Source organism: Meleagris gallopavo, chromosome 5 (assembly GCF_000146605.3).
Source record: "Meleagris gallopavo isolate NT-WF06-2002-E0010 breed Aviagen turkey brand Nicholas breeding stock chromosome 5, Turkey_5.1, whole genome shotgun sequence".
In the NCBI taxonomy this organism is placed as follows: Eukaryota; Metazoa; Chordata; class Aves; order Galliformes; family Phasianidae; genus Meleagris; species Meleagris gallopavo.
Window position 1 is genome coordinate 26,618,577 of NC_015015.2, and position 15,670 is coordinate 26,634,246.

Genomic DNA, 15,670 nt, shown 5'->3' on the forward strand with positions numbered 1-15,670 from the left:
CCTTTTCAGAATGTTGATAGGTCCATTATGTTTCCCTTTTTTCTTACTGTATTGTCAGAAGGATTACGCAGCGTGGTACAAATGCTGGGAAAGCAGAGCTTCAGAACACACTTTCCCTCAACTACCCTGTCAGTTCTAAAAATTATTTGTGACCTTCTGTTTAGATTTGGCAACCGCAAAATGGGGCTTCACAGCCAAGGCTTTAGAGCATGTGTGACTCGACTTCTGTGCAGAGTCAAGTGTGTTTTAATTATACATCATAGGTAAGTATGTAGGGAAAGGGAAGGTAAAGATAAGAGGAAATACATCTTTGCTTCCTGGTATTTTTGTCCAACTTCAAGCAAAATACCAGTTCTGCAGGTTGGGTTTGAGTCTTTTGTCGACTTGTCAAGTAAATATTAAGTGCTTGCCAAGATGTGTGCATTGTTTACCCTCAAGATAGGGTTTAATTGCTATTTTTTCAGTAAATTAATTTGCTGAATAAAATTTGTGCTTCTAAAGAATTAGATTTTCTTTGTTTCTCATTTATAGGATAGTGGTGTTTTTCTCTGAGAAATTTAAACTATCCTCTTTCATTTTTGCATTTTTGTCAGTATTACAAAGACAACGTGGAACAGTTACAAGTTCTGGGATGCCTGGGATGTATCTGCTTTAGCCAGTCTTCTCCCTTCACAGAGGGAAGAATAAATATGGAAGAAAATGTGAGGACAGAAGGACCTTCACTGCTCGTTTCCCTTTACCTTGTAGGAGTTAAGTTATGGCTGTAGCTAATTAAGTAAAGATGCTGCTCCAACCGTGTTATCTCAGGTGTCTTATTAACTGAAGGGAGAACGTAGGAGGAAATGAAACTCCCTCCTTCTTGCTTCTTCACCTGCTGGAGCATTTATTTCCCCTTGTCCGTATGTGTGCTGTGAGAACGCTAAGCGTAACAAATGGTGTTTGCATTTAGTTCTGAACGCACTGAAGTCAGCGATCGCTCTCATCTCAGCAAACGCGAGCTCTGCAGCGTGCCTGGCCGCCCAGCAAGGTCCCACTCTGTGCCTGTGATGGATGGGTTCGCTGCTCTAATGAGGCATGGCTGTTGTTGGAGGTCACAGTCACAGAAAGGGAGAGGCAATCTGTCTGCACTGAAGGGCAGTTCTGTGCAGGCCTTGAATACCAAGGCGCAGACATAGCATCTCATTTTTTATTTGGTGTAGGAGACCAAAATAGGGCGGAATCTGAAGGTAGAAGCCAGACAAGTTCTCTAACTTGTATTCCCTCCTCTTCTAGACTGATTTTAGACATTCAAAGCTGACGGTAAGGATAACTGAGCACTTTTCAGTCAGATCAAGAAGTAGCAAATTAAGAATAATAACTTATGTTGATTGAACTGTTCATAGTTGGACTAGTGAACCATAGCTGTAGAACTGAATACATTTCCAGTCCTCTCACACATCTATTGGTTTAACAGCATTTGTATTTAAGGTCTAAAAATGAGAATGATTTGTCGTGGTAGATTTGATAGTCTAACTGATTAGCCTAAAGACTGTGTTTGAGTACTGCACATTTGGCTGATTTCTGTTCGAGGAGAAAGAAGACGAAACACTTTCTTTAAGGATGAAGAATGTTTCTGCTCTCAGGCCTTTTAAGAAAGGCTTAGGAAGGGGAGGGATGAGCACAGCTCCCTCTGGGCTCAACTGCATGAAATTTATCCACTGTTGTTCACTCATATTTCTGTTCTTAGGTTTGTTCTTTGACTAACTGTAGGTTGGCAGTAATTGCCAACATTCTTGGTATAGAATCTAAGCCAGGAAAGAGCAGTGTGTTCACCAGAAAGTTGGAAATTTGATTCGTGTGTAGACTTTGTAAAGCAGAGTGTGTTGTATGCCTGTTCACTGAACACACCATTCAGGAGTAAAATATGTAATGTGATAGCAGTTTTTTCTTTGTTGGTTTTCTTTTGTTTGCTTAAGGCTTTATTTACTTCAAAACTGTTGATCTAAACAGCTTCAGGTGGAAGTATCTAATGTCATGCAAATGTGGGTCTAATCACAGATGTGCTTCTGCTTTGATATGAAAGTTTATTGACTTGCCTCTTTTCAGCCCAGTTCTTGCACTATGTTCATCGTACTACTGTCTAAACAAACAGCATATATGTAGAGGAGAGGAGGGGTTTCATGTACTGATACTTAAACTATTTGAGGTTTAAATTTATTTTTTTAAAAATATCTTAAAAGCAAACATATATATATTTGTTTTACAGGTTGATCCTGCTTTGAAGGAAAAATTGAAGCAGAACAATGTGACGTTGGAGTCTGAATATAAGGTAAAATAAATCTGTTGCTTGGGGCTCATAACCTTGGCTACCCTTTATTACCCTAGCTGCTGGTGGGGTGGGTCTGTCCCTATCTAAAATTAGATCAGCCATCTGCCTTTGACTCACTGACGTCCAATAAAAACAAGGTTTTATGTACAGGAAGATTTTTGAACATGTAGTGCTTCTTTCTGAAAACAGCTTTACTTTGATGTCCAGGTGCCAAGTACAGTGCTACAAATAAATTTCACTATGTGTGTGGTTTACCTGGTCTATAAAAGTAGAGCTGATGCTGGGCTTAGATGATATGTTTATGTGTATTCGTCAACACTTCTGCATAAGTTTTGATGCTCTTTAGCCTGAACAGTGTACTTGATGTGCTGCTTCTTACCATTTCTTGCTTTTTAAATTTCTGTATAACTTTCAAACAACTGTGATTACTTTTTCACTATTTCAGGAAATTTTATAGAGAAATATTTCTTTCTTTCCTCCACAGCACATTTTCTTCAAACATTACTGAGCTTCAAAATGGCTATTTTGTCCAGTTTAATATTTAGAGTTTCATAAATCTTCAGGCCTGCAGAAAGCCTTGTTAGGAGAACTGGAAAAAGACTCCTTGTATCCAGAAGCAAAGCATAAAGCTAATTCAGATAATTTTTAATGTTTGAAAATTGCATGGATCAGATGTCCAGTTAACACTTTGTCTATCACCATGGTCTTCCCGGTGAATATAGCATTCAGCATTCTTGTCACAAGCCCTTCAAGAGCTTGATTACACCCATAGCTCTCACACACTTAAGTGTCCAAATGGCGGTACATGGTCTTGCTAATGAAACCTTTCTATTACATTACTCTTCTGTGACTCGTCTGTGAAAGAACTCTCAACCTTTTGCACTTTTACCTATGTAATTTTGCAGAACATCTGCCTACCTGCCAGACTTATGACAATGTTTTACCATTACTGAAAATAATTTGGGGCCAGCCGTGTTCTATAGCGAACTGTGTTCTTTGGTGTGGGAAATAAAAAGTTTTGATCTTTGAGTACATGTGGAAAGATCAAGTGGAAACTCAAAACATACAAATCCACTCAGTTCTGAATGCCTCTTCAATTACTCTGCATCTCGTTTTCCATAGAATATATGTGTGTCCACTGATTCATTTATATGGAAGAACCACAAGCAGTAAAAAGGACCACATCTCTCTATTTTACTTGCTGCCTAACCACAAAATCAACTGATCTGTATTCAGATATGCTTAGATTTCTTTCCAGCAAGATAAGTAAATAGTTGAAGGATAATATTTAAATGGCCATAATTGCATCAGCTTTATGGAGAAATCAATGGTAATAGAATGTGGCCAGCATAACAATGTATTACAAGCCTACTCAGGTAATGAGGTTCCTTCCTGATGGACAGAAGTGACAGAAGCAATCTTATTTTTTCTTAATCTAAACTGCTGAGAGTTCTCATGCTGAAAGTTTTCCAAAGCAGTGCTTGGGTTCTAGGGAGGGCAGACCAGTATAGGAAAACAAATCGATGTGAATTTCCACATAATTAGAAGAGATCCAGATCACTGTTTTGGACTCCGGTCTCAACATGTACTTTATTGCGAGCGCTGACTTGTAGGCAGGAGGCATACTCATTCCTTGCTTCAGTGAAGCTGGTGGAACCACCAGCAGTTCAGCAGTCAAGCGTGTACTTCGCAGCCTCTCTGTCAGTATTTGACAGTTTTAATCAATACTTACTGCCTCTCTATTCTGATGGACAAAATCTAACCAATCACCGAGTTACCGCTGACATTTAGGAGAGCAGTTTTCTGCGGACCCCATGTGGTCCAGCTCTTAAGAACATCTAATTCTATATTTAGGTCACATTGGAGGATTACACTGGTGGCTGTTACTAAATATGGTGTGATAAAAGATCAAGGGCAGTTTCAAAAAAAAGTTGCTGTTTTAATATGTGAAGCCTTATTTTATGATATTATTAGCATTATATCTGCAGCTGTTACTGAGGGGACCAAGCCAGCTTTTTTGAAGCATGATTGCTTGATGCATGCAAATGTCCATTGCTCTCCCCTCCCCCTGACTTTTAAAGTTATCTTCTTGCCCTTACAAAAGTCTACATTTTGAATATGTGCTGGATTCTTTTAGAATGTAATAATTTCTGCTTAAGGATATACCTTTATTGGATTATTACAGACGGCAACAACAGTTCTTCTATTTCATGCCTGTTGAAGTCTGCACTTTTTCTTCAATGTGGTGGTGATGAGAAAAGATGTAATCACAGATACAATCAAATTATAGTAAGAAAATTAACAAAGATGTTTTTATCATCTTGTTTACTAAGTACTATCCTCTCAAACTAAACAAACTTTACCTTTTTTCATATAGGAATGTTTCTGGAAAGTGTACTGATTTGAGCAAGATCGAATTTGCATCTGAATTATGTACTGCATTTTTTGTATCTCAGATCTGTTAGTAATGCCATTCATTATGAGGTTGTACCAAAGGAACAAGCTACCTTTGCATGTGTTCTCCGTTGTTTAGGCATTCCTCTCACGCACTTGTGTGTCCTCATCCAGCCAATTAGTCCTTGATGCTCCCTTTTGCCTAATAAATCACAGCTCTGTCCACTAGTGTCACTGGTACTAATGGAAATGTAGTTCTGCTGCTGAGCTGTGCCTTGTAGAACACACTGTAAAAAATGTCAAGTTCTTGACCTGTGACAAAAGTCTAGAGTATTGTATTTGAAAGTGCAAAAATACTGTTTGGAAGAGAGGGGTAAAGAACTGATTGTGGTGATGAGTAACAAACTTTTTGTGGATACCTAACAATCAGAATATATTCCTTGTCATTGTTTAAATGTAATGCCAAAATTTTAGCATTTTGTTTCTGTACTTTTGTGAAAATAGTGGTCTAGTAGACAGTAAAAAAAAAAAAATCCTGCTTCAGTCAGTCACATCAGACCCTGAAATAAAGAATTGTTGTTTAGGGTTTTTCAAGCAAAAAACCCAACAGCCAATAACAACCTTAAAAAGAACATATTAATAACCTACAGAATTATAGTTTTATGATGGAAAAATCAGTTGAGTTTAAATCAGATACGTTTTTAACCAGTGGGAACTGAAGAACAGTTAAATAATGTAAAATGATTGCTATGAAAATAGTAAATGAGAAGGTAGAGAAGATTGATAAAAGGACATCACAGAGTTTTCTTTTAAGTAAGTTGACAGGTTGACATATCTAGGCAATATTGAGTACTTTTTTCAGTGATCTGGAAAGAACTGTAAAATCATTACTGATGTACAAGTGACACCAAAGTATTGAAGTAGTCAAAGTGTGGCCAGGCAGGTGCTGGGACCTCTTCAGCATTACTTGGTAAGCGAGGCCCATCAAATGAGTGAAGTACTCCTTAAAATAGCCCCACTTATCTGTTAAAAAATTGGAAATGCAGGTCAGAGTGGACTGTGTGATGAAATGCAGCAACTCTGGAAAAGATTTAGGAGTCAGTGAATGAATAATTCAGATTGATCTTCTCTAGTGGTGCTGTGGCATAAAGAGCTAATTCAGACTTTATAAATATAAACTGAAATGGCAGATAGTAGGAAGAGATGACTTTTACTTCTGAGTGTGTTATTGATGAGGCTCGTACTCAAGTGCGATATCCGCTTCTGATGTCCACATTTTGAACAGGACTGTAGTAATCAAATAGGTTGCAGAAAAGGCTGAATATGTGCACTTAGGGCTTGAGAAAATGCCTCAAAGGAAACTTTAAAGATTTGAATACTTTTAAAAGTACCTAAAGGAACGTTAGTTGTATATAAATACCTTCATTAGAAGAAAGTGCTAGCTATTGACGAGTTCTCTGATGCAACAAAGATAGATTAGAGGCAAAGGCCATTATTAACAGATAGGAACATCGTTTGAACATAACAGCAAAAAACAAACAAACAAAAAAAGGTCTGTCTTACAGAACATTAAATTGCAAAATTTTAAAGTTTTCCTTCAGCTGGTTGTGAACTGTTGGACTTGGCACAGGATAAGTGAGTAGAATACAGTGCTGTGTGATTGTCTAGAGAACACTTCTCCTGGTTTAATGTATCTGAGTAGTTTGCAGATTTTGTTCCTCGTAATTTGATAGATCAAATAAAGGTCAGCGTAAGCTCTGAATGGACGTCTCACTGTTTGTCTGGAGAATTACAGCAGAGGTATTGCAATTGCAGTGCTAAAATGTTTATCCAGGACAGTTAAAAAATCAAAATCAGACAATGGTGGGGTGGTTTGGGACTATAGCCTGTGTATTTACTCTCTTAAGAGTATTCAGTAGATACATTAGAGGTACGGATGGGAGGACTGTACTGGAAGATAATTCAGCAGAGGCTGAAATCTGCAAGCATCTTGTTGGTTTCCTTATTGGTACCAGAGGATTACTGACTTTGTTGTTGTTGTTTCAGAATTAATGGATTGGCCAGTTTGATTGATTTACTTCAGTGTCTGTGAGCTAAATGCTAGTGGCTATTTATCTTGAGCTGTTTAAGAGATGATAAAAATATTGGGGAAGAAAATCCACACCAAGTTTATGACACCAAGTGAGATGAGATGTTGTTCCTTCTTCCTTTAAGCCCTTCCCATCTTTTCTTTGTCAGAGTGTTGTTAAGCAAAGCTGCTCCGGACAGCCACAGGTTCTGCCTGTCTTCCAGGTTGTACACTGGACAAGCACTGGATGAAGCTGTTTGCATTTCAGTTACTCAAGCGTAAAACGAATTGGGGACTCTTTTTTTCACTCATCACTTCTGGTTTTGTAGAGAAGGGCAAAGTGGTGTTAGCTTGCCATAGAGACTGCCGTGGACAAGACAAGGAAAAGATTTTGGTTAAAAATATCTTGCACTAGGAGTTTTATTCTGAGTATATATGCAGTCTATACCCAAGCAGTTTTCTCCTCCTCCTTGCACTCTCAAAGCTCTAGTGTACTGTACCTCAAAATGTGATTAAAAGAAACCAAACAAACAACAACAATCAAATAAAGGTGGAATTTAGTGGTGGGTGGAATAAGGTCTTAGGAAGAGGTGCTATGAGAAAGCTTTCATTCAGAAAGAGACACACACCTCCTGAGGAAAGCTCACAGGGCATCACTTCCCACTGGCCTTATTTCTGGAATTCATCTTTGCAAACAATCCTGTAATTTATTTTTTCTACTCATTTTTATAGCGTATCTCTTTGCATGGGATTCTCTGTAGCTATGAACTGTTTCTTTATGTGTATTGCATCTTCATGTTTCTTATCCGCATAAGATGATGCTGATTTCTCACTGGTAAAAACCAAAGTAAGGCAGCTAACAATGCAGTCTGGCAGCAAACTGGATTGCAGTATACACATATGTTGAACAAATAATCTCTTTTCCTTCCTTTTCCAAAATAGACATCTTTGTAACTGCCTGCATCCTTGTGTGGCTTTTTAACCCAGAAGAACTGAGCAGCTCTCATCATGTTAGGGCCAACTCTGTGTGTTCTCTGTCACCAAAAGTTAAAAACAAAAAAACAAAAAAACAAAAAAGTAGGGAAAGTGGCATTCACACAGCACAACTGAATTTGTTCATTTATGGTCCTAGGGGATGCAGATATCTCTCAGGCAGCGCTGGGAGTGTTCTTCTGAGAAACTGACTATGTAGAAATGTAAAGCACATCTGTCATTACTGGATCTCCAGTGGGGAATTGCTAGATCTTTGGTATAAAATAACTCTAAAGTAGCTTTTAATACAGTGTACGGGAATTTAGCCATGCTGCTGAGGCTTTATACATTCCTTGCATTTACTGCCTCTGAAGTGGATAAAGCAAAGCAGATAGTTTTTATGGAATGGACAAAAAAGGAAAAGGGAAAGCAAAACTAACATGAAGTGGCCAATGAAAAGCCACTTTGCCAGGTCTCTGAGATAAGAGCTTCCTTAGAAACTATCTGGAGTATTCTGTGACTGCCAGATGATGCCCATATAGGCACTCCAGCTGTTTGAAATACTTCAGAAGGTTGCTGTACAGTTCTCACATGCTTTTTGCTTACTTCTCAAATTACTGTTGACCATCTTTATTTAGCGCTTAAACAGTACAAACATACTGTGCATTGCAAGTTACTGTCAGAGAGTGGGATGCTGTATGTCTTAAGAGACGTATTGATCAAGCAGAGAATGAGATGGTGCTGGAGACTGATCATGGATACTGGCAGTTTTTAATGGAATAATCAAGTTCTTAAGAATTGAGTGGTCACATTCCCTGTTTAACTCCGGACATTGTGATGTGTCTGGTTAGAGTTGACTTTTGTTCATTGAGAAGTTACAAGGCTGAATGAAATGCTGTTAATGTTTTGATCTGCGGTGCGCCATCCTTTCGTGGCATCTTCCCAGCAGGTCACTGGGCAGGCAGCGTTCCACTGTGCCATCTTACAGCTTAAAAATGAAAATGGGCGAAGTTCAAACCTGAAATATACTCCAGCCAAAGTAATACCCCAGAATTTACCTCCTAAAAATTCCTCTTTATTCTTGGAAAAATTCAGATAAGTACTTCAGTCATTCTTAGGTACAACATTTTGAGGGCCCATTGGTACAGACATATTGAATGGTGTATTTTCAAGCTACTTGTTTACTATGCCATCAACAGTATTGCTGAGAAGAATCTTTACTGACCTTGGCATTACAGTGGGGCACCAGCACCCATATAAGTGTCCTCATCAAACATTTGCCCAATAACACAAATCAAAAGTTGCCATTGATGTCATCAGAAAAACTATTTTTGGCTGGAAGGATTGAAATTGCTCTGCTAACAGCTGACCAAAGCCATAGTTTTTCAAAGAGAAAAGCATTCTGCTTAAGCATATAAATTGACAAGCGAGTTCTGGAAGAGAAATGTATTGAAAATCAGCAGGAAGGTATAGAAGAGAAAGGAAGTTGTAAAGAACAGCAACTGTATGTGTTGCCTGAGCTGGCCGAGGCCAGAATAGGGGCGGTGCTGTGTGTGACACAGGCTTAAATCAGCAGCTTAGAGAGCTACACTAGTTAATGCAGTTGGCTGCTGATTTGAAAGAGTGTGGTTACTTTGAGGTAGTCATGTGAAGGCTTGGATTGAAATTTAATTTGACATTATTGTTGTAAAACTCCTCTAGTTATTTCTTTTCTTATTTCCACACACTTGTGTTAGTTTTGCAGTTTCACAGCACCTGATCATTTCTTCTACTGGTAGTCTCTTAGCCCTTTCCCTCTGATATTCATTACAGCTTTTTTTCTCTCACATAAGAAGCCTGTAAAAGGCTAATTTTCAGATCTCTTCAGAGGGAAAAACACCAGGTGTTACTTGTAAGTCCAGTGTATTTTGATCCTTGTACAATGCTTTTTGGTTTAGATGTTCGAGAGGTTTTGGTTGTTGTTTTTTTTTTTTGTAATCATTAGACAGATATATTTTGCCAAACTTTAGATACACTTAGTGAAAAAATAGTTCACACTTGAAAGTATATTTATAATCCAAGTAAGATACTTGAAAGAAACCTTCTCTGTGTTGCCAGCTTAAAAATTCAGCAGGCGTTTGTGGGCTCCAGACAGGGAAAGGCTGTGGAAATCCATCTGCTCTTCCTCCTAGCCACAGACCTAGAGGGTTCAGGAGTGATTTGTTGCTCTTACTGCACTTCTGCACTGCAAAAGATCTTGCATCTCCTTCAGCCAAGCTGAGCTTTCAATAGTTGAAAGAGAGCTTGCACACATCCCAAGTGTCTGTCCCTCTTTTATAGGGTTCTGCTGCAGAAACCAGGACAGACCTTTGCAGAGTTCATTATGATGCAAAGTTGGCAAGATCAGACACTTAACATCCAGAAATTTCTCACTGCTGTCAGCTTGGCTAAGTCTCCCAAAGTGTAAATTCATAAAATAAACCTCAGTAAGCAGCTTTTTACTTCCAAGCGCATGTTAACCGTAGCTTAATGAAACTTCCATATACCAGGGAAATGGAAGCCATGCTAAATGTATTTCATTACTTAATTCACTGTGGAATTTGCTGAATTTTGGACATTTAATTTTGCAGGTGTAATATTGCACTCGTGCTGTTCTTTTTACATTGAGTGTTTAAGAGTTTCAATTTTGATGAAGGAAAAAACGATAAAGCAAATGACCCATGCAGCTTGAGTTCTCTTGACTTCATCCATACTGCTCCGTACATTCTTTGAACCCAGAAGTTCATTGTGGGTGCTTTGCGAATGTGATGTATAAATAGCAAGTTATTTCGTGAGATTTAGTGTGACTTCCAAGATTTTCACATTAAGAGTGAAGGAGGAAGTCATGGCAAAGTTGTGTAACCATATAGTTCTAATCAACTACCTTAATTGTTTGTTTTATTAAGTAATTTGTATCACTGTTGCATCTTCACATGAGATTATGAGTGCACTCTGCAAGCATTAAATTTAATGATACCTCTGAGATGAAGGCAAGCATTTCTCATTCTTCAAATTGGGAAAAAAATGTAATAGACAATTTAGCATTGCAAATAGATGGCATCTATGATACAAATCCTTTACAACATTGCGAACTAAAGATACTTCTGTTCACTCTCAGTCCTACGATTCATTCTGCCATGCCAGTTGGAGTGTTTGCATAGTCTTATGCTTAAATAGAGTTAATCTCTAAACAGTATGTCCCTATGTAGTTCAGTTTTTCTGATTTGGGGCACTGCTCCACAGTGCTGAATTGTCCAAACTAAGGGGAAAATAACCTATGTGGAAAGAGCCTCTTAACCAAGCTCGTGATAAGTTAATTGTTTGTGCTGTAGGTGAATAGCATTGGGTCCTACCAAAGGTAGCAACAAGAACTCTGTTGGTTTAATCTGTGTGGATCTTGTCAGTCTTCAGCAAAGCTAAAATGATAATTAAACCTGCGGAGACTTAAATGCAGAAACTTCACATTTCTTCCCTTACTGAGCAAAAAATATTCTGGCCATAGCATTCAATTTCCTAATATGCTTATGTATTACTAATATAAAAACTAAACATTATCTAGTTGGAAAAAAAGAGAGGTACCTCTTTTTAATCTTAGGGATGCTAATTACAGATAATTAAATATAAAATTTTGTCATATCGTAAGCAAAGTGAGCGAAACCAAGATTTTATTATGAAAATGAGATGTCAGAGACATGGCTCTGGGAAAGTGCTGTGGAAAAAATAATAATAAGGCCAGAGAAATGTGATGATAAACTTGAGGCTTTCAGTCCCTCTGGAGGAAGTATAGTGTAAACCTTAATTCTGCACCTCTGCATCGCTGTGTCAGAATGGAGCTCCTCAATCTATCTTTCATGGACTTCAAGCTGTTTTGACAGTCTAGCAAGAACAGCCAAGTTTAATGCATTTCTTTCATTGCTTCTCAGCTGTAGAATGTTCTTCCCTGGCTTTTATCTGCAAATGGGGTTGCTTACTATAATAATGGGAAATAATTGTCTCTTTGAATTAGAGTCATTTCTTTCTATGGCACTCGTCACAGAACTTATTGCAACGCGCTATGCAATAAACAAGATTTCACATGTGGGAAGCAGACTACAGCCAAACGTTTATTGCAAGTGGCAACTCTGAATTAAGTCCATCACTGCAGCAAGGCTCTACACTCATTTTTGCCAATTTGGGTTTGTTGTGGCATGACAACGATCCTGCAAGAGTAGAACTCAAACTCTTAAAAAAATATATATTTTAGTGTAAGGTTAACAGAGGATTATGGCTTTTACTTACTAGCCAACCAGCCAGATATTTGAACCAGCAGCTCAGAAATGAAGGCTTCTTTCTGTCCTCAGCGGTGCACTGGTGCCAGGCGGGCTGTTTAACAAAAGTTCTAAAAGTCAGCTGTGTGGCAAAGAGTTGAATGTTCTTTTTTGTTCACTGTGCCTGCCTGCATAACTGCATTTTTTCTTGGATTTACAGCTTCTGTCAGTCCTGTACTTTTAAGAGGCAGTTTAGCTGATTTAGGAAGTGAATCAGTAGATTTAATGGACTACACTGATCTTACTTTAAACAGCTAATTTTCATTATCCCTGGGGCTATTTGAGACGAGCAGGGAAAGTGGGACTGGTCTGATCTGATTACATTTCATTGTAGTCTCCAATGATTGACTATTTAGTACATTTGACTGGGGGAAAAAAAGCTTTTCACTTTTAAAACTGCCAGACTGTATGGATTTAGTAAAAGCTGGAGGTGGTTTACCATCTTTATGGTGAAATTAGGTGGGCACAGTACAGGTGTCTAAAAATAAAATATCTGAAATAAAAAAAAATAAAATAAAATGAGTCCAGTCAGGTTCACTTCATTTGGAAAGAAACCCTGCCATCATGCCTGAATTCTAACAGTGCGATGCAGCTTGGGTAGTCTGAAGAAGCTTTGTAGAGGGAAAGAAGTTACCTTCTTTTATGTAAATATAAAGAAAATAAATAAGAAAAAATGTTTCTTTTTGCATTCAGTAGACTCTTTAATTCTTTGTGTTTTAATTGACAAAAAAAGAGCTCTACATAGATCTCATCTGTTCTGTAGTTTGAGGCAATTGCGTTTACTGCAGAGAGCTGTGGTAGCTTTATTCTGTCACCAGATCACTGTGTGTTTTCCAGCTGCTTTTACTCTTTCCATTGGAAGAGTTTTATAAAACTCTTTGAAAAGCCATTGTGAAGTTTCTGGAGCAGATTAATACAAACTTTTGGCAATGTTCTCCAATATGCATCTCTCTCTTGATAGACTTACATAGTGTATCTTTGGGTTCCACAGGCTTTGTGGTATGTATTTTAAATGCTGTTTCTTGTTCGGACTTTGGGAGCTGGGCACCCCTGGGAGTGGTTTAGAACTTCACAGCTGTGTGGTACCTCTGTGCTTAATAAAATCAGCAGGCCTGCCATATGCTAAAGCACAAAGTTATTTTTAGTGTAGTTTCCTTGAAACTGCTATGAATCAGGTGTTAAAGTCTGAATTTGCAGAGTGGATAGTTTCTGATGCATGGGACGATGTGTGTGTACCTTCCCTAAGCACCCTCCTTCTCCCTCCTCCTACATCAGCTCAGATCCCTTCCAGCTGAAATCAAATAGCAGCTAGTTATAAGATGTGAAAAGAAGTGAGGGCCATGCTTCAGAAAGACCCATGCCAGCTCCAGTGTATGAGAAACTCAGCTGCTTCTACCTAGTGAAAGTCTGCTGTGTCTGTGTGTGTGTTCACGTAGATCTTCTGCTGAGCGCTGCCTAATTTCTTTTGATATCTGACAAACCTCATTGCAAATTGTAGAAGTGGCAGAAAACTTTTATATAACATGAACTCACAGTTGCGGGTCTGTGATAGCTGTTGAATTGTTTTGCAGTTATTTTTAAAGTCCCTCAGTATTTGCATGCAAATTAAACTGCAAGCTCAGATTAAGTATATAGGTTGCTCCAAAAGCAGTGCCTCCTATTTATTTCAGTGCAAACTACAGCAAGTAAAAAGAACACAGTAGCACTATTTGATAGAGCAAGCTGTCATCTGCAGAGCATTGGGTGGGGTTTGGCTCTGGATCTGCATCTGACAGGTGCATCTGCATCTCTCCCAGTGGGACTGTGGAGGTGAGTTCGACAGCAGCAGCTTCCTCAACAGCATCACTTGATGGGTGAAGCTAGAGGGGCTCCTCTTTCTCCTTTTTGTGAGGCTAGATAAGGGCTGTGGTGAGTGCCTCGTCTGAGTGGGGATAGTAGGAACAGATAAGGAGATCATTTAAAATCTAACTAGTTTTTAAGTATATGCTGACAGCTTGGCCGGTAAGCACATCCTATGTATGACTTTGTGAGAGGCCATATAAAGCTAGGCAGCAGAAAGCGTTGTGCACTTCTCTCCAGTTAAAACTGCATGGATTTGAGGGAATTGCACTGTTACTGTCTCTCATAGTGCTGGATGATTCCTCTTTTCCAGCAAGGTTTGTATCTGTGCTGACAGAATACTTCAGGTCACTACTAAAAGTGATGCAGCTATACCAACGCTTATCCCTCCCAACTCAGCACTAGGCAGACTTGCACATGAAGAACTGATCTGGAAAACAAGGTGAGCGAAGAAAGAATGAATACCTTCATGCCTTCAGTCATGTTCAGATGCTGTAGGTCTTCCTGTTCTACCTTTCCTTATCTGTTGATAAGCAGTGGCAGTAATGCCCACCTTAATCATTTATTAGCTCTATGAATGCTTCCAAATTATTTCTTTGTTGTTGAACAACTTTTGGAGGGTGGATGACAGTTCTTCACCCCGATGGTGATGCTATGTCTTGCGCAAATAGAAGACAGTTCAGATTAATGCATATTTTAAATCATAATGCTTTCAAGGTGACACTTCTGTTTGATGTTTATCTGCAGAAATTGGAAAAATCTGACTTCGATAACTGGGAGAACATCAGAGGACCCCAGCTGTGGGAAGATTCCAGGACTGTTCAGAAGCAGCGGCGGGAGGCTGCCCGTCTCAAGACAGAGTGATTGAGCAAGCCTGCTTTGCTGCCTACAGAACCAAGTCTCAGGCTGGACTACATTATTTCCTAATCCTGCATCAGGAACAGATTTGGGATGGAGGAATTGCCGTGAGCAATTCATGCCAATGTGTATATAACTAAATGTGAGATCAAACCAAAAAGCACTATGTTGTATGAAGCTTTTTGTTTGCTTCCATTTGCACAGAATTGCACAGGCTGTATATGAGAGTTCTCAATTAAAAAAAGCTGATTTTGGGAATATCACAGTTTTCCTTTCTCATTGTTTTTTGGCAACTGCAGCTCAAAAGTGAGGTGCTTCAGCAAGAGTTCACATTTCAAGAGTCATTTCTCAGTGCCACAGTGAAAACAACAGTGCTGTCATCTTGATGTGTGTGACCAGATAAGTGCTGCTTTGGAGAGCCCCTGCATGACTTCAAGCTCTTAAGCTTGGAAGGGACTCCACAGGCATATGAACTGTTCGGAAACAGTGAGCTTGTTTTTGGCTAAATAATATTCTTGTGTTTCATTTTCAGGAACTTGTCTGTACAGGAGCATGTGCAGAGTGTCAGCTGGTAATTGGTCAAGTAGCATCTATTTAGCTATGGGCTGACTTTTTATTAGTTTAACTATCAATGTCTGCATGCAGGCAAGACCTTTGTGATGGAGCTTCTCAGCTCAAGTTACCAAGACCTTGCGTAGTTTTCATGTGAGCAAGCATTGCAGCGGCATCTTCCTGAAGTATTTTGTAGTGGTAAAGCACATCTTACTTGTATGATTACATGTATATTTGTGCACATGCACAAAAATGCTTACCTTTTGATGAATTATTCTGAAACGCCTTTTTGTCTTTCCTGCTTATTTGCTATTAGAGGAGGACATGCTTCTTCAGAGGAATGGAGCACTAGAG

At 38.9% G+C, this 15,670-nt stretch overlaps 1 protein-coding gene across 2 annotated transcripts in view; it reads left to right on the forward strand.

Annotated features, from left to right (window-relative positions):
• The window catches only part of LOC100538679 (cytochrome c oxidase assembly protein COX16 homolog, mitochondrial), a 29,265-nt gene extending 14,257 nt beyond the window's left edge, over positions 1–15,008 (forward strand). For both annotated transcript variants that reach the window (XM_031553569.1, XM_019615629.2), the window contains 2 exons: positions 2,246–2,308; positions 14,654–15,008. In XM_031553569.1, coding sequence (XP_031409429.1) covers positions 2,246–2,308; positions 14,654–14,770 — 180 coding nt within the window. In that variant the 3' untranslated portion in view covers positions 14,771–15,008. The remainder of the gene's footprint in view (positions 1–2,245; positions 2,309–14,653) is intronic.
• Positions 15,009–15,670: the final 662 nt, after the last annotated feature.